The sequence below is a fragment of the Neophocaena asiaeorientalis genome, unplaced genomic scaffold (genome assembly GCF_003031525.2).
Source record: "Neophocaena asiaeorientalis asiaeorientalis breed wild unplaced genomic scaffold, Neophocaena_asiaeorientalis_V1.1 scaffold87, whole genome shotgun sequence".
NCBI classification, from domain to species: domain Eukaryota; kingdom Metazoa; phylum Chordata; class Mammalia; order Artiodactyla; family Phocoenidae; genus Neophocaena; species Neophocaena asiaeorientalis.
In genome coordinates, this window is record NW_020175432.1 from 1989134 (window position 1) to 2007193 (window position 18060).

At 62.4% G+C, this 18060-nt stretch overlaps 2 protein-coding genes across 3 annotated transcripts in view; one reads left to right on the top strand and one right to left on the bottom strand.

Annotated features, from left to right (window-relative positions):
• DDA1 (DET1 and DDB1 associated 1) overlaps positions 1–8214 on the top strand; it is a 9843-nt gene extending 1629 nt beyond the window's left edge. Inside the window, exons 2-6 of one of the 2 annotated variants that reach the window (XR_003006217.1) lie at positions 3221–3301; positions 3527–3578; positions 4450–4511; positions 5497–5666; positions 6222–8214. Coding sequence is in view for 1 of the 2 variants with exons in the window: in XM_024767357.1 (XP_024623125.1) it covers positions 3221–3301; positions 3527–3578; positions 4450–4511; positions 5497–5607 (306 nt within the window). In the remaining variant the exon portion in view is untranslated. Of the gene's footprint in view, positions 1–3220; positions 3302–3526; positions 3579–4449; positions 4512–5496; positions 6194–6221 lie in introns of those variants that run through there. The other variant, XM_024767357.1, reaches the window with a different exon arrangement.
• An 86-nt stretch (positions 8215–8300) lies between these two features.
• On the bottom strand, positions 8301–18060 carry ANO8 (anoctamin 8). The gene is made up of 18 exons (XM_024767468.1): positions 17802–18060; positions 16923–17033; positions 16664–16796; positions 16343–16481; positions 16166–16262; positions 14910–15026; positions 14699–14826; positions 14440–14601; positions 13952–14104; positions 13711–13837; positions 13529–13584; positions 13351–13425; positions 11806–12618; positions 11367–11558; positions 11134–11265; positions 10942–11052; positions 9369–10055; positions 8301–8630 (listed from the first exon to the last, which is right to left on the bottom strand). Exons 1-18 carry the CDS (start codon positions 17905–17907, stop codon positions 8442–8444), a joined length of 3528 nt encoding a protein of 1175 aa, XP_024623236.1. The 5' UTR covers positions 17908–18060; the 3' UTR covers positions 8301–8441.

Below are 18060 nucleotides of genomic sequence, written 5' to 3' on the forward strand. Positions count from 1 at the left end.
AAACCCACCTCCCCCCCCTCAGCCTCCAAGGTCCCTGCCCAGCTCTGTGACCTCATCTCCACCCTCTTCACCCCTCCCCGCTGTGAGCTCCAGCCACAGTGGCCTTGTTTTCACATCTTCACATTCAGTCCCTGCTACCCCAGGGTCTTTGCACCTGTTACTCCTGCCTGGATTGCTCTTCCTCCTGTGAGTAACATCTGCTCAGAGGGTCCCTTCCTGATTGCAGGAGGCCCCCATGCCTCCTCTCTCTGCACCCCATTTCTTTTCCTCATCTTGCTTTGGTTGGGTCACTGGCAGGCTGCCCACACAGGGACTGGCACACAGATATTCAGCAAGTGTTTGCTGAGGCAATGGACAGCTTCTCGGCCCAGCTGTAGCTAGGATTTGTCTGGCTGAGGTGAGGATTTCTCCCTCAAGTCTGAGGCTTGGTTTTCTTGCTTAGCTGACAGGAAGTACTGGCCGTGCCTTGTCTGCATTCATTTATTCAGCACACATGCATTGATACTAACAGCTGCCCTCAGGGGTGCTCTGGGCAAAGCTCTCTCCCTGTGTTGTCTTTCTGAAACCCAGAATAACCCTGGGAGGGGTCCCTCTTGTAAACTGTGCTCACAACTGGGGCGGCCAGACTGGGAGGTCACCTGCCCCAGGTCACACAGCCAGGGAGTGGCCCATCCAGGATCAGTGCAGGCCTGGGGCTTCGGAACCTCTCACCACTCTGCTGCCCGGCCCCATGTTAGCCCTGTCAGGGACCCTGAGGCAGGGTTGCCCTCTGCCTCAGGGAAGTGGCAGTCCAGTGAGGGAACTGGATGTGTAAACAGATGACCTTGTTGGGGTATGAGTGTGGCTCTGGCAGAGGATCCCTGGTAGAGGCTTCCGGGGTGTGGGGAGAGGGAAGGGGGAGGGGGCGTTCTGAGCTGACTGGAGAGTTTGGTGGGTGTTTCCCACGTGGAGAGCAGAGGGGCATTCCTGGAGGGTGGCACGGGCTGAGGAGGTGTGTGGCAGGAGGCTGGCGTGGGCCAAGCCGAGCCAGGGCTGCGGAGGGGTTTGAGTTGGGGCAGGGAGCCCTCCTCTCCTGTAGGTCTCAGGCCTGCATCACTGCATCTTGGCAGTCCTCCCCATCCCCCAGACCAGCCAGCCTTCCCTACCCCCTCCCCTTGCTCTCATGGGTCTCACATGGCACCTCGTGGTGCCCTGTCCTCATGGCCACTCTACATTCACTGCATGGCTTTGATCCACACCCGTGTCCCCATGCACTGGCTGTTCCCTGGGGCCAGAAGTAGGTCTGCTGTGGCTCTCCACAGTGCCCTGGTGCCTGGTGTAGGGCCCGCCACACAGTTGGGTCCTGAGAACACCTTGCCGGATGGATGAAGCTGACCCCATAGTCTGGGGCTGAGCTGAGGCAGGGGTCCTGGGACAGGGGAGGCAGGTTTGAGGCACTCTGAGCTGGCTCTGGGGCCGTAGGTCACCCAGATGGGAGGGCCACCTCCTGAGTGGGAGCAGGAGGCCCATCCACGTTCCAGCTCCCCTGGCTCACCCATCCCGCTAGGCTCTTGCTGGGGCCCAGCAGAGGAGGGGTTGGGCCCCACAGGGGTGAGGACGCCTGTTTCCGCCGGCACCAGAGGGTGGTGGGGGATCCCCTGAACAGCAGCTTCCCCGAGAGCGCAGCGCCTGGGTCAGGCGTGGCGATTGAGCACTGAGGGAGGGTTCACGTAGCCTGTAGGCTCTGAGCCCTCGGCTCTCAGGCGGGAAGCAGAGGCACTGGCATCACAGAACAGGAGCTTGGCCTCTGAGGTTAGGCAAACCTGGGTTCAGTCGGCTTCCTTGTTTTCTCGTTGGGGCTGGGGGACCTCAGATGAGTGTTACATGACCTTTTTGCCTCAGTTTCCTCGTCTGTATGATGGGGTGACTCCAGCTTGGGAAACCCCTGGTCCTCCCCGGCTCTCCCTCTCCAGGCCTGACGACAGCGTTGCCCTCCTGCTCTGCTGGGAAGTCACTCCCTGCCCCAAGTTCTCAGCCTTCATCCCTCTCCGGGGCTCTTGTGCCTCAGTTTCCTGAGGCAGACACAGCTCCCCTTGGCCTTTATTCACCCCCATCTTGTGGCAGAGACCTGCCCTCCACCCAGAGTCAGGGTCTTCCCCTTCCAGAGCTTTCTCCCTTCCTTGCCCAGTTGGTGCCAGAGCGTCAGAGAAAAAGGACTTTCCAAGAGAGCTGTGAATAAATCTGTCGCTGGCTCCCTGGCACCTTGGGGGCCTGAAACCTCTGGTGCCTGAACCCCTGCCCCAGGCACCGGGGGCAGGGAGGAGCCAGCCTGCTTCCTTTAGGCTTCTGGCCCTCCCCCCAGTGGGAGGCATTCTCCCCTTACAGGGCAGCCTTTGGATGTGGGGACCCCAGGAGCAGCCCTCGAGCCAGCCCTGGTCCACACAGTGTTTGCTGCAAAGCTCAGCCAGTTTTAAAAGGCTGGCACTGGAACTTCCCTGGCGGGCCAGTGGTTAAGACCCTGCACTTCCACTGCAGGGGCCATGGGTTCGATCCGTGGTTGGGGAACTAAGATCCCACATGCCACATGATGCAGCCAAAAACAAAAAAGAAAAAAGCTGCACTGACACTGAAACTTGGGTTTCTGAGTTTTCTCAGGATTCGGAAGCTCGGTTGACCCCAGGCTTCGGGTCCTGTGTCCCAGCAGCCCCTGTGTCCCAGCTGCCGTTTCCCCTTCACCCAGCCTCCTGCTCCCCCACCCCCATGTATTGTCACATGGACCCTCAGGGTTTCTTAGGGTGGACAAGTCTCCATCCCAGGCTCTATCAAAGGTGCATAAATGGAGGTGAGACCACGAGTTCAGTATTCAGCTAGCACAGAGGACAGGTCTGCAGTCGGATGGGCCTGGGTCCAGCTCCCCACCCCGCTGCTTGCTCCTGACTTGATGCAAGTGTCCTGTCCTGTTTGAGCCTCAGTTTCCCTGCTCCTTGGCCTGGTGACAGGTTTATTGTGAGGACCCTGTGGGAGATCATACCCTTACTCTGGGGTTGGTTACTTTGTTCTGGTCATAAGAGTGGACATATCAGGTGGCCAGCTCAAGGGTGAGTTCTAGAAAACTTGAATGACAGAACAGAAAGAAGGAAACCGGAAGTCACCCGGTAGGTAGCCCACCCGGTCACAGGTGCTCCAGGGGTGGCCCAGCCTGCTGCCTGATTTCTCACTTACCATCTTCCCTGTCTTCTAGGCAGATTTTTTGAAAGGACTGCCTGTCTACAACAAAAGCAATTTTAGTCGATTTCATGCCGACTCTGTGTGCAAAGCCTCGGTGAGTACGTGGGCCATGAGCTGCCCTTGGGGAAAGGGCCGGGGGTGGTGTGCAGCCCCCAGGTCGGGGTCTTGCCAGAAAGAGGGGCCGAGCTTCAAACCCAGCCCCGCTTGAAATCCTCGCACGTCTTTTGATCTGCATTGGAGGGCGGGTGCTGAGTCGAGGGGTGAGGGGACCCCAGACCTGTCTACTCTCCTAACCCACGCCTTCCCAACCCTCCCACAGAACCGACGTCCCTCAGTCTACCTGCCCACTCGGGAGTACCCGTCCGAACAGAGTAAGTGGCCTTTGTTGTTCTGTCTCATCCCGGCTGCCGAGGGGAAGGGCCGGAGGGTAGTGCAGGAGGTGACCTGTGGGAAGCTGGGCAGCTCCCAGCCCTTGGGAGCAGCGAGAAGCCTGGCTTTCCCTGGGACCCTCCTGATGTCCACGCCAGCATCCACGTCCAGCCCTGCAGGGTCCTGAGCTGGCCCTCGTCTGCCGCTCGCTGGCCCTCACCCCCACCCCTGCATCAAGTCAGGCCTCCCCTGCTGGCTCCCTGTCACAGGTCTTGAGACTCATACCAAAGGATGGGGGACCCAGCCCAGGCTGGGGTGGGCAGCTTGGGGAGGGGGTGGCTAGGCAGAGGGACCTGCAGGGAAAGCCCTGGAGCCTTCAGAGCAGGGGGATCTCAAGGTTATTTATTGTAGTCACGGTGTTTTCTTTCAACCATGAAAAAATCCTGGACTCTGCTGGGTGCGTTCTGTGGTCACCGGGACACAGCATGTGGATCTGTGCTCCTGGTCTGTCTGGGGAAACACCCACGTGACCTGGCATGCCGGGGCTCATTCCCCCGCCCGAGGGTGGAATCCGAGCTCAGCTTAGGACTCGGCCTCTCTCTGGGAAGCAGGGACCCTGTCAGGGCAGCCAGCTTGGGCTCATGGTAGTGGCCTGTGCTCAGGAGGGAGAATGCTTGGCTTCCTGAAATCTCCTCCAGGGTTGGGGGTGGTGACTTGAGTCACACAAAGGCCACCCAGGGCAGGGACAGCCCAGAGGCCAGGAAGGGGTAAGCTCGTCGTGGGAGGTCAGTGCAGGCTGGGATGGGGGCTGGGCCGCCTGCAGCCGGCTCCCCACAGCTTCTTCCTGCAACTTTATCTATCTTTCCTTCTCAGTTATTGTGACAGAAAAAACAAACATTCTTTTGCGCTACTTACATCAGCAATGGGACAAAAAGGTAAGGCACGTGGGGTTCGAGTGCTGGGACTCGGGGAAGGAACACAGTGCCCAGCAGGAGGCTCTGAGAAGCGGAAGGACACCGGTGGCTGGGAGACTGGGTGTTCGAGTGGGGCCTTGAGGGCTGAATAGGGGTTTGCTAGGTGATTCAGGAGAAGGAAGAATGCTCTAGAGGAATGGCTGTGCAGAGGCCACAGGGCTCTAGTGCTCAGAGACAGGCAGGTGAGCTGTACTGAAGCCCATCTCCCCACAATTTGTGGGGAGCACGGCCCTGGTGGCAGATAGACTTCATTGTTGTTACTTGGAGTCTTTGTTCGATGATGAAAAGTACACACGATTAAAAATCCAGGCCCTACTAGGATGTGTAGCTGCTGTGAAAAGTCGTCACCCCCGTCCTTCCCATAAGAGGCCACCTTTCTGACAGGATATTTTTTCTTTTTCTTTCTTGAAAATCTGCACGTGTAGTTTTGCCGTGTGGTCAGATTGTTTTTTCCCCATAATGGTGAACATTGGACAGTGACCTGCTCTGGGCCAGGTTGGAGGGGGACCCCATGATGAAGTGACTGCTCAGAAAACCCCAGCTCCTGGCCACCCCCGCCCCACAAGCCTTGATTCCCACCAGTGAGGAAAGGAGGTTTTCCCAAATCAGCATGCTTTCCTCTTCTGTGGCAATTTGGGGGCTTCCCCGGGTGGCTCATGAGTGCCCTTTGCCCTCCGGCAGGGTGGATGGCTTCTCTGAGTGTCTGAGAAATGCTGTGTGGGGGTCATTGAGAGTTGTGGTGATTCCTTGAAGTGCTTGTCACAGGCTGGTGTCCCCGGGGGACCATGGCTTGGTGGGGCAGGTCCAGGGGGCAGAAGGGGCTAGCCACGGGCCCTAGGTCGACTACCCGGCTCTGTGATGTGCTGGGGCCGCAGGGCCAGCCTCAGATTTCAGGAGCTCCCCCAGCATGAAGACTCACAACCCCTCCGCTTCCCCTGCCCCCCAGAATGCCGCCAAGAAGAGAGACCAGGAGCAAGTGGACCTCGAGGGTGAGAGCTCGGCGCCCCCCCGCAAGGTCGCACGGACCGACAGCCCGGACATGCACGAGGACACTTAAGACTCACACTCCCCCACAGGCGCCTCCTGTCTTGTCTGCTCCTCGCCTTCCCGCCTTGTGTAAGCGCCCTGCCCCCCAACCCCTCCGCCGGCCCACCCACGCCCCACCGTCCACACCACTTCCAACCTCATAGGAGCCGATGTATTTATTTTCCTTGAGTTTTTATTTATGCTGTAAAATGTACCAAGCGATGGTTAAAGGGGACGTCAGACCCAGTAGTGTGATGTTGGTAGATGCTTTTAAAAACAACAATTGTTACTCACCTCCCCCCCTCCAATTCCCCCTCCTCTCGCCCCCCAGTTCTCCTCTGGAAAACTGGAGCGTGTCTGAGAGGGTCTAGAGCCAGGCCCCTGCTGCAGCCGGCCGGCAGGGGTGGGGGCCCTTCTCCCGGCTCCCACCGGCTGGTTCGGGCCTTAAAGACTTGCCTTGTCTCGAGTTCCACCGGGACCTATTCTGTGCCCAGACCTTGCTCTGAGCATGCGTAAGGGGGAGAAGTCAGCCCTTCCGGATCTTTCTCTTAAGTCATTTTATCATGGACTAGTGCGTGCTCCATGTCCACCCCAATAAAAGGATCTTTCCTACCCGACCTCGCGTCTTTGCTCGGCGTGCCTCAGCCCCCGAGGATGGAGCCGCTGAGAGTCGTCGCATCATCACCAAGAGGAGCCGGAAGGGCCCCAGGCGGTGGGGCCCCAGGACCAGCTGGATCCTCTCGTGGGCCTGCTGCGGCCATCTCGATCAGAGCCAAGACCTGCCTGCACCCGCCCCTCTACCCCGGCCGTCAAGGTGTCCTCGAGGACTGGGACACCCCAGAGAGACGGTCCGTGCTGCCAAGGATGGAGCTGTGGTGGGCCCCACGCCCGTGACACTGGCGAGCAGGGCGGCACGCCCACCAGCCTCTGTGGAGACAGCCCAGGTGGCCCGGCCTCACGCCCTCAGAGAGGAGGCACGTGGAGCGCCGCGGGACACCCAGCCCCAGTGCCCTCAGTCGGCAGGTTCCACGGCTACTCTCGGGAGCCAGCTGGACTGGGCTTGGGGCTGAGCCCGGGGACGTAGGGGGGCGTTTGGGCTCCAGGCAGAAGGTTTGAGTTCCTGACCACTGGGCACAGGGCCAGGGGAATGCCGCTGCTTCCCCTGCCAGCCCTGAGTGGGAGCCAGAGTGCTGGAGCTGATGGCTGGGGTGTTGGGGGCGGTGAAGGGTTGGGCTGCAGCGTGCGTGAGGGACACAGGGGCTGCAGGGGGCGCCTGCCCCAGGCTGTCACCGTGGAGGGCCCAGCCTGAGGCAGACTGCTCCGGCCTGAGCTGCCCTGTGTCTGCTGGGTGGAAGGCTCCTGGATTAGCTGCCCAGCTGTGGGGCCCAGCTCTGGGCGCGTGTGCAGTTCCTGTGGTCGCAAGGCAGGTGCTTAGGAAATGCAAGCTTGACTGTGGTCGCGCTGGGGAGGGCTAAGTCCCTGGGGGTTCTCAGACCAGCTTGGCATCCCAGTCCCAGGGGTTGGCCTGACCCTGGGCAGGCGCGTGGTGTCGCCGTTTGTTGGTGGCAGAGTAGATGGCAGGACTGCAGCTTCAAAGGCCGTGGGGCAGGGCAGGCGCAGGCTTCAGCCTGTCCTTCCCCGAGGCTTGCCCACACCTCCCTGGCCCCAGGTTCCCCTTTGAGGGGCTGGGTTCTGTCTCCTGCCAGTGCTGTCCACGGTGTGGGCAGGGGTCCCGCGGCCTCCCTGTGGTCTCCCCAGCACAGGCCCCTCAGCCAGCCTCCACCCACCCCTCTTGCCTTTGCTCTGACTCACTCTGTTCCCCCAAACACCAAACCCTGCCTTCCCACACCTCTGTGCCTTTGCACAGGCTGCTCTCCTGCCTCCAGTGAACCCTGATTTCTCTTTCATGGGCCCCCCGCAAGTGCCCCTTCCTCACACTGGCTCCCCCAGCGCTGCCTGGGGTGGGGCCCGTTGGGCCCTGAGCCTTTGTACGTGGACACACCTGAGGGTGGGAGAGGCCATGTCCATCCCTGATCACAGTGAAGAGTCCCAGCGAATAGGGTCTGACAGCCGTCCCACAGTGGGGCATCCCGGCCCTTCCCGGAAGCCACACCCCAACATGCCATCCCCTCAACATCGAGACTCAGGCACCAGGTGCCTTCCGACTTCCACACCCAAGTTCTCCCCGCAGCCCTTGACTCCTCAGATGGCAGCCTGGGAGGCGGGTGTGCCAGAAAGGGTAGCCCTGCACGACTGAGGCTGACTCGGACCCAGGCCCAGGGCCCACACTGCTGAGTCCTATCAGTACTTTGAGATTTCTTTCTTAGTCTAGAAGCCGAAGATGGGGCCTGAGGCTCTGCAGCTCCTCCCAGGGGCCCCTGGGCCTGGATTTTTGGAGTTTTCCAGCCATGGCCTGGAGACCCAGTTCTTTGGAGGAGTTCCCTAAGGGTCATAGACCGGGGGAACACCCACCCCAGGCCTGCCAGGCCCCCAAAGAGGTGGCCCCAACCTCGTCATCGGGCCCCTTACGTCCCTTTTCCACAGCTCCGCCCTTCGGCACTGTTGAAATATACTTTTTATTGCATTTCTGCCGTTTTACAAAAATATGACAAAATAAATTAAAAACAAATAAATAATCGCCTATTCTGTGTGTGTTTTCTGTTGTTTTTGGGGGGTTTCCTTTCCTTTCCCCCCATCCTGGTCGAAAGGAAAACGGCAGATAGAGGGGCCCCAGGCCCCCAGCCCTGACCCAGGAGGGGGCAGCCAATACTGGGATACACCGACAGCAGCGTTTTCTGGGTGGCGGCTGCCGCCCCGTCCGTGATTGATATTGCATATGAAAACAGGAAGGCAGGGCGGGCGGAGCTAATGCCAGCCGCTGGGCCAGCACACGGCCTGGGGACTGGGACTGGGACTGGAGCTGGGGCTGGGCGACGGTGCCGGGGGCTCCGGGGGCTCGGAGGTGGGAGGCAGCGGCGGCGGCGGGAGGCTGTAGAAGCTGGCGTCCCCCGGCAGGACGCCAGCTGCCGGGGCGGGCAACGCGCTCCCTCCGGGCTTTCAGGCACATGGAGGGCCTTATTGCTTCTGATCAGTGACAAGGGGTGGGCTTCTTCGGGTGCATCCCCCGCCTCTGGGCACTGGGCCCCTCCCCGTCACGGAGAGAGGACGGTCTGAGGAAGTCCCTCTGACTTCTGACCTATATCCCTGGTGCTACAGCTGCCACCTCTTGGGCTCCCTGGGATGGGCTGCTGGACTCCGGACTGGGACGGGGTGGGAGGGGCGGCAGTGAGGCCTGTGGCTCTGCTCGGCACACGTGTGGCTGCAGCCCTGAACTCCCTGGGTGGGCAGCCTGAGCTCCACCTCCCAGAAAGGCCACCTCGAACAGCTGGGCTGCAGGGTGGGGACTTGCATAGAGGCCTGGGGGTCCAGTGCCCCCAGAGTGAGCTGGGTGTAGGGTCTCATGGGGGCAGGAGAGGCAGGACCAGGTGGTGAAGGGGCCTCCCTCATCTCTCCTGGCACTGGAGCATGGCAGGCCGTGCGAGGGGCACTGGGACGAGGGGCTTTGGCATCCCTCCCCAGGGGTGAGGAGGGTCAGGCACAGGGCTCCAGGCTCTCTGGGGTCCCGGAAAGACTGGGTAGGCTTTGACCAAGAGGCTCCATGTACCACATACCCAGGTCCCCAACCGGTAACGGGAGACTGGGCCTCCTCTGTGCCCTTCAGCCCCTCTCCCCAGGCCTGGACACCCCACCCCTATCCCCAAAGCCCAGCCCAGAGTCCCCACCCCCGAGTTAAAGCTTGTGACCTGAGCCTTCCTCTTCGGGCCGGGGTGTGTCCGGCTCCTCAGCTGCGGCCTCGTCTGCCGGCCCACTCCGCTGGGCTCGGCTACCACCACTGCCACCGCTGGGGGTCCCGTCCTGCCGGGCCTGCCCGCCCGCCCCGTTGGACCCGGCCTCAGCCCGGGCCCCGCCGAAGGGGAAGAGCTTGCTGGCGTGGAAGGCCTTGGGTGGCGAGTGGCTACGCTCTGGGTCCCGCCGGGTCTCGGGTGACTTGAGGAATTTGAAGCTGAGGAAGGCCGGCAGGCGGGTGTCACTGCCTGTGGGAGACGGGGCAGGGGGCGGCCGGGCAGTGAGGTTGGCCCCCGCGCCGGCCAGCGAGGATGCAGCCCCGGACGACAGGAACTTGCCCTGCAGTGGGATGATCTGCTTCAGCTTCATGACGTTGTTAGGTGCCAGCAGGGACCCCGGGCGCTTGGGCCGCTCCGGCCCATGGCCTCCTGCCGCCCCACTGCCCTTGGCCTTGGCCGAGGCCTTCTCTGGGGCAGCAGGGTCCAACCCGGAGCCCTCAGCCCGAGCTTCCTCCCGGCCACTGGCGTCGCGCTCCCTGCGGGCATGATGTTCTGCGTGGCGCTGGCGTTCCTCCTCCTCTCGCCTCCGCCGCTGCTGCTGCTGGTAGCGGTGCTGGGCCTGGCGCTCATGTCTCTGCGGGCAGAACGGGGCCATTATGGGGACACTGGGAAGAGCAGGCGGGCGAGCAGGCACCAAACCAGGCCCGGGCCCATGCCAGCGCTCTCCTGCGGAAGTTGGGAGAGATCCGAACGCTTCTTGGGTACCAGCTGCATCCCTGGACCCACCCTGGGGCTCTCTGCAGAAGTGGGGAGAGATCTAAACACATGGGGCACCAACTGCATCCCTGGACCCATGCCGGTGCTTTCTGAGGCCTGAGAAGAGAACGAACATTTACTGGCCACCGCCTCTGTCCCTGATCCCCTGCCAGACACCGTCTTAGGAATTGGGAGAGTGTAAACAAATATTGGGCCTCAGTGGTTCCCTGCTTTCTGGAGAACTGGTGAGACACAGAGCTGTGACTGCCCCATCCAGTGGCCGGTAGCCACACACGGCTTTGTCAATTTAAATAACTGCAAAGAAAAAGTCTGTTTCTCAGTGGCACCAGCCCCGTTTCAAGTGCTCGTTGGTCATCTGTAGTAAGGGGCTACATCGGCAGCACGGATATAGAACGTTTCCATCATCATGGAGAGCTCCATCGGTTGGCGCCAGTGAGCTCCCTGGCCTTCTCTGCAGCTTTCTGAGGAATGCGGCAGAGGCTTGGGTTTCTAGGAAGCGTCAGCTGTGTCTCTGGCCCCCAACAGGGCAATGCTGGGCAAGCTGGTGGATGACAGTTCGTGAGTGCCAACCTGGTGCTGGATGCCACCAGGATCCCAGAGGGGACCGGGCCCCTTTGGAACGCTAATTATTACACCAGGCTCTGAACACCCACCCTCCTGCTAAGGACTGGACGGCCAGCCAGGCTAGGTGGAGAAGCCCCACGGAGCAGAGACGTAAAGCGCACTCACCCCAGCCCACATACCTTGAAGGCCTCCCGGCGCTGGTACTCCAGCTTGGCCATCTCCTCAGCCACCCAGCCCGGGATGTCGGGGATGGCCACGTGGATGAGGTACTTGAGAAGCAGAGCGAAGTGCTGAGGTGACAGAGGAGGAGGCTGCAGGCACGGGGACACCCACTCGCCGCCTGGCTCCCCCAACCCGGCCGCCAGCCCCACCTCAAGCACCACCACGGACACGATGGCCGCCTCGGGGCTGAGCCAGGGGAAGAGGCGCTGCAGCTGCCCACACTGGCCAATGAGATAGCAGTTGACTACGATTGCCAGGACGCCCATGACCTCCATCACCTTCTGCAGGGGGACAGGCGGGCTCAGGGCGTGCGCAGCCACCCTCCCTAGCACCCGCTCCTCCTTGGTGCACCCCGGCTCGGGGCCCTCAGCCCTCCCCCGACCTGCCACTGGCCAATGCTCTCCACCCGCTGCCCAAAGGGCCGCTGCAGCCCCGTGCACAGCTTGAGGGCGTCACTGCGGATCTCGATGAGGTTGTTGATGAGGGCGCAGAGGGCAGCCAGGGGGAAGGCAGACGAGAAGAGCACGACGTAGCCAAACTGCACAAACATCTCCTGGTAGTCCTGGAACGTGTCCTGTGGGCGGGCACCTGGGTGGGGCCTAGGGCTCTCCCTCCGCCCAGGACACCTCCTCCCTCGGACCACCTTCCTCTCCTCAAGCCCACCCCCCAGATTATTCTGCATGGACCCAGAGCTCCCCCTCGGGCAGGTTCCTGACCACATGAAGGGTCTCGTTATTCCCTCCCATCACCCCCAGGCCCTCCACCTCACTGCGCTGCGCCCCTCGGAGGGCCCGGCCCCTGCCCTCAGGCGCCCTCCTCACCTCGTATTTCTTCATACAGCTCTCGAGCTCAGCCTGGGTGAGCTGGGCCGAGTGTTCCTCCTCGGGTGGGTCGATCCAAGATGACCGGTTCTGCCGCCGCTGCTTCCGGGCTGAGTCACCCAAGCCCGGCTCTGGGTCTGGGCCCCCATCGGGGCCCTGGTCGCGGCCCTCACCTCTGGCCCGGCGGAGCAGGACAGCCGGGGGCTCCCGTTCAGGGCTGCTGGGAGCCCCCTCGGCCTCATCGTCCTCCTCGGCCAGCGTGAACACGCCAGCTTCCAGCCCCTTCTCCACCATGGTGGGGCTCCCCTCCTCCAGGAGGGCCTCCGGGCTTGGGCCCAGCCGCCGCCGCCCAGCCCCCCGCTCAGCAAAGCTGACCTTCTTCAGCCGAAGCCCGCAGTCCAGGAGGCCGCCCTCCTCGCCTTCCTCCTCCTCGTCCTCCTCCTCTTCGTCCTCCTCCTCCTCCTCGTCCTCCTCCTCCTCCCTGCCCCCCCGAGGCCCGTCCCCCACCTCCCCACCTTCCCCCGCTGGCCGACGCTCCATGGTGGCCTCCTCCTCCTCCTCAGGTGCCCCGCAGGCCCCACTGAGACACCTGCGGCCCCCCCCACCGCTGCTGCCACCGACACCCTCTTCAGCCTGGGCTTCGAGGTGGCGTGCAGGGCGCCGGAGGCTCAGTAGGCCAAGCAGGGCACGGGCCAGCTCCCAGGCAGCCCGCAGGCCAATCTCGCCACGGCCCAACCGCCGGTACAGGTGCGGCTGCAAGACCTCTCGAACGTTCTGGAGGAACTGGCGGGTAATCAGCAGAGTGGCCAGCATCTGGGGGCAGGAAGCGGGTGGAGAGAGGCCACGTGGGGGGCGGGCGGGGCTCTGGGCACCGGGACAGGCTGCGGGGACTGGGCACCCGCCCTCCCGAAACACGCTTCCAGACACACCCTGAACCCAATTTGGATGTCCCTGGACACGGAGGCAACCCCAAATCGCAGCTGGGCAGGTCACAGCGCTCCTAGCCAATCTCCTGGGGAGGCCATGGCTTCCGTGCTTGCAGCACCGCCCAGGAGCTCACTCAGCTGGTGGCCAGGGCCTCCGGGGGCGCCTGCCGCCTGCACCCTGTCAGCGGAAGCCCATCCCCTCAGAGCATGCACCCTCGGCTTGGTGTGAGGCCCCCAGCATAGCCACATTGCCCACCCTGGCGAGGCCCCGAGGGCTCGCCACCTGCCAGTACTTTGGCCCGGGCCATGAGCAGGAGGCCCCGGAGGGAGAGGAGGAGAAGGCAGAACCGCAGGGCCGCGAGCGGGACCAGCACCGCCCAAAGCTGCCGCTCGAGGCTCTGGGACAGGGACAGGACGATCAGGAGCTGTGGAGGGACCGATGGACAGGTGGACATACAGATGGGGGGGGCGACAGGTAGAGAGAGGACACACAGACGGACAGAGAGGAGAGAAGGATGGAGGAGGGGGGGAGGGGCTGGAGAGCCCATGGACCCGTTGGGCCAGGTCTGGCCCCCCCACTGGCTGCCATGGGGGGCACTGCTTCAGGCCGGGGTCTTACCTCTTTCAGGCGCTCCATGTCCTTGAGGTAGAAGCCAATGTAGAAGAGGCTCAGGTATGAGTTGACGAATTGGAACTGTGGGAAGCAGGCAGGCGGGTGGTCACCCTGCCACCTCTGTCCCCAGGAGCTCCCGTGTATCCCCTGCAGAACCCCTGCCTGCCTGCTGGCCACCACTCACCAGGACAACCTTGATGATGAGGTGCTTCTCATAGGCGCTCTCCAGCCGGTAGTTCTCTGGGGGCCAAGGAGGCGAGTGAGGGGGTGGCCCAGACGGTCATGGGCGGCAGGCACACCCCGCAGGGCGGCGGGGCCCTTCCTCCTGGGGGGGTGGGCAGTGGGACCTCCCCTCGCAGGGCATACCCATGTCGTTGAGCCAGACGGCCAGCTTCTTGTAGCCCTCGGCGCTTGCACTGACCAGCAGGGCCAGCACGACTTTGGGCAGGAAGCGGGCGAGACGGGGCAGCCCCTTCACACTCAGCACCAGCTCCTGCAGGGGCAGGGCGTTCACAGGTCACCCCGGCAGCTGGGCTCAGCTCACAGCACACCTGGACAGGTGGCCGCCAGGTCGGGGCCAAGGCCAGGGCTAGGGGCTGGAGGTCACCTGCAGCTGGAAGCAGCCGAGCATGAGCAGGAACACACAGGCCAGGCAGGTGAGGCACAAGGGGAGACTCACAAGCAGCTGGAAAAGCAGCCGCTTCCAGGGCGGGTAGTAGAACTCCTCGGCCCGAGTCACGGGGCTGATGCGCCGCACGCCCTGGCAGAGGGTGGGGGCCCGGCCCAACGTGAGATCAGAGGGGCTGCCTCTGCCCTGCACCCTTCCCGACCCTTCGACCTCAGTGTCTCTTTGTCATGCTCTGCTACTGCGGTACCACCCCCGCCTAATGCACCCTTCCCAGCCCCTCAAAGCCAATTTCCCACCCCTCTCCCTTTGGGCATGGAGAGTCCCCCACTTGGCATACCATCTCGGACGCTGCAGCCCTACTTTCACCCCTCCCTTTGTTCTTGCAATGCTCCTCGCCCAGTGTGTTTTTTCTTTTTTTTTTAAACCCCATTCTCAAAGTCCCTGAACTCAGATCCCCCCTGACTGACCCTGAACTGGGGCCGTGGCTCCTCCACAGCTTCCCCGGGTGAGTCCAGCGTCCCCCACTTGTAGGCCAGCTCTGCTCCCCTCCGTTTCCACTCCTCCAAGAAGAGCGTTGACCAGACCACGTTGAAGAGGGCAAAGACCACGCAGGATACATCCCGGCTTGTCTGGGGGTGGCAGAGGAGGGCTGAAATGTTGGCTGGCCCAGTCCAGGGAGGAAGGTGTCTTGGGTGTCCCAGCCCCTGTGCAGTCCACACCCGGCACCTGATCAGCCTCTGTGAATGTGTACAGGACAGAGCCGAAGACCGCCGGGTACACCATCGCCGATGTGTAGAAACCCAGCCAGGCGAAGTACATGGCAATCTTCACGCCAAAGTAGTCGCAGATCTCATCTGCCAGGGACAGGGGTGTCCCAGTCAGCCCTGACTGTCTCCTGGGACCCCACCCCCACCCCCTCCCCCTGGCCGGACCACACCTAGAGGCTGGTTTTCACACACAGCCTGCACCCATGACTTCATGAGGCGGTTCAGGATGCGCTGCTCGTGGACTGGGAACACCTGCTGGATGATCCCGCGGGCCGCCAGTTCAGGGACTGTTGGGGGACAAGAACCCTTCTGCCTGTGCTGGGCCTGGCCAGCCCCCCTCGGCTGAAACCCAAGTCATAGCTTTTTGCCTGCTCTTAAACTCGCAGAGGCTCTTCCCAGGAGAGGAGTTCTTGGTGGAAGGAATATCCGGTTCTTCCTCAAAATTTGGGAGGTGCAGGGGAAGGAGGGGAAGGGTGCAGGAAACCTGAGAAGGTGGGAGCCCAGTGGGGAATCACTTTTTTTTTTTTTTTTTTGGCCACACCGCACGGCTTGCGGGATCTTAGTCCCCCGACAAGGGATCGAACCCGGGCTCCCTGCAGCGGAAGTGTGGAGTCCTAACCACTGGACCACCAGGGAATTTCCCTGAACCACTTTTTTTTTTTTTTTTTTGGCCACACCGCACGGCTTGCGGGATCTTAGTTCCCCGACAAGGGATCGAACCCGGGCTCCCTGCAGTGGAAGTGTGGAGTCCTAACCACTGGACCACCAGGGAATTTCCCTGAACCACTTTTTTTTTTTTTTTTTTTTTTTGCGGTACGCGGGCCTCTCACTGTTGTGGCCTCTCCCGTTGCGGAGCACAGGCTCCGGACGCGCAGGCTCAGAGGCCATGGCTCACGGGCCTAGCTGCTCCGCGGCATGTGGGATCTTCCCGGACCGGGGCACGAACCCGTGTGCCCTGCATCGGCAGGCGGACTCTCAACCACTGCGCCACCAGGGAAGCCCTGAAGCACTTTTTTAAATAGAGCTATTTGGCCTCAGCTCATTGCTCCAAATGTCTGAGGAATGGTGCAAAGCTGGCATTAGAAGGTGAACTTGCAGCGGCTCGTTTCCTGGAGGGGAAACTGAGGCCCAGGGCTGCACCACACAGTACGCGGAGTGCTGTCCATGGTCCTGCCCCTACCTTATCCCAGACCCAGAGAAGGATTTCTCCCGGACCTGCCTCCGAGGGGACAAGCCCCACCCCTTTGCTGAGGCCACGCCCCTTCAGCTCATTGATTGATCTCCAGGCCCCGCCCAACTCTTCAGTAGCCCCTGATTGGTTGCATCTAGGCCTCACCTTCCTAACCCTCCTACTTTGATAGCTGTCCTCTAAGAGCCCCAGCCAACTCCCCACATATGATTGGAAGGTTGGGACCGCCTCACTCACTGATTGGCTGGTCCTCCAGAAAGCGCACATTGTGCAGTGCCTCTCCCTGCTTGGCACGGAGGTTCTGCAGCCAGAAGCGGATGATGCTCTGGCGCTCCTGCAGGGGACAGGGCGTGAGCACAGGGAGCAGCCGCCCACGGGCTAAGAATGTGCGCTGGGGGCCAGAGCCGGCCGCACCTGGGAGGTGAAGAAGCGCAGCTCACTCTCCACATTCTCGTAGATGAAGTCCTCCTCGCAGGAGAAGCTGCGGGTGCCCCCGCCAAACTCAGTCTTCACTGCTTTGCGCAGACCCAGCTCGTCGGCCCCTCTGAGTAGGCTGCAGGAAGGGCAGGGGAGGTGGGATCAAGGGGAGACACTGGCTCACCATCCTGGAACTAGGGATGGTGTACCTGGTGGCCGTCAGGGACAAATGCGGGGTGGCTGGACCTCGCAGTTGGTCCATGGAAGGGCGGGGAGCTGAGTAGCAGGGTCAGCGAGAGACCAGGGACAGGGACTCGCCTCTCATACGTGGCGGTGACGAAGAAGGCGTAGGCACGCGTGTGGCGATGGTGGCGGACTTGCACGATGAGCTCGGGGATGCCCACGCGGATGTGGTTCAGCAGCCATAGCAGCGTGTGGTCATCGGTCGTGTCTGCCAAGAGGCACAGGGACCGATAGCTCTTGCCACGGGTGGTCTAAGGCCTCCTGCAGACTCCTACTCAGGGGAGCCCAGCTCAAGGGAGCTCACTCTGGACCCTGGGGGGATGGACACAGGTACCTGGGAAGGTCATCAACACGTCGCAGTTCTCCGTGGGCACCGTCTTCATCCATGCCTTGTGGGACACCAGGTACCGACCCACCTGCAAGAGCCGCTTCCCAAAAAGCTTATCTGGGGAGCAGGCAGGGCAGGCTGGGGTCAGGCCATTCCCGGATCAGAACCCTGGCCTCCAGTCTTGGTCCCTCCAGCCCTTGCCCCCGATCACACACTTGCCAGGGCTCCTCGGCTCTCAGCTTGGCATTCAAGGCCCTGCGAGCTCTGGCCTTGGGTTGTTTCCTTCCCTCCACGTCCTTGCACGAGCCAGGCCCTTCTCCAGGAATGCCCTTCCCCCAGGTCCTCTGTTACAAATCTTACTCATTCTTGAGGCCCAGCTCCGCCTCCAAAACCACAATCGATGGGGCGCTCACTAGGAGATCTGAGCGCCTCACCACATTATGTCAGTGCGTCCTCATAGCTGGGCGCGGTTCTTACCCCCATTTCACAGGCGAGGAAACTGAGGCCCAGAGCATTTAAGTCACGCGCCCAAGGTCACACAGTCGAGCAGGGATTCGAACCCAGGACTGTACGATTCTGTAGCCTCTGTGGAGAGGCTCTCTCAAGCGCATCACTGCTCGGCAGCGATCCGGTAGCCCAAGGGGTGACTGGGCTCAGCCCCGGGCTGGGGTTCTAGGAGGGGCGTGTCGGTGTCTCTGCGCTGGGAGCCCCCACCCGCAGCACCGTCCCAGCCGCGCCCGCCCGGCCGCAGGCGCTGTGCCGGAGGAGCGGGCCCCTCGACTGGACTCCAGACCGGGACCGCTGACTCCAATCCCCTCCCCGTACAGCCGCCGCGAACACCCCAGGCACCTGCCACTCTGTCAGATCCAGGCGCTGCACACATACCCAGAACTCCGGACGCCGGGGCTGCAGGCTCGCCGTCCGGCGGGGGCCTCTTGCCACGCTCACCCTCCAGGGACATGCCCCCGGCGCCGGAGGCAGTTTCGGCCATTGCGAGGGCAGGGCAGGTCAGGGGCTGCGGGCGGCTCAGGCGCTGGGGGACCGCGGGCTCATGGGGCGGGTGCAGCCACGGAGCGCGCCAGAGGAGGAGACAAAGGCCGCGCCCGCCCGCGCCGGCTGCCGTCCCCGCGTGCCCGAGCGCTGC

Bases quoted from the DNA above. Each gene is read 5' to 3' on its own strand.
- ANO8 (XM_024767468.1), bottom strand. From the start codon at position 17,907: ATGGCCGAAACTGCCTCCGGCGCCGGGGGCATGTCCCTGGAGGGTGAG. The intron at 14,602-14,698 runs GTGCCGGGTGTG...TGCCACCCCCAG, and splicing joins CATTCACAGAGGCTGATCAG to ACAAGCCGGGATGTATCCTG. The intron at 8,631-9,368 runs TAACTCGGGGGT...TGTGCCTGAAAG, and splicing joins AAGGCTCAGGTCACAAGCTT to CCCGGAGGGAGCGCGTTGCC.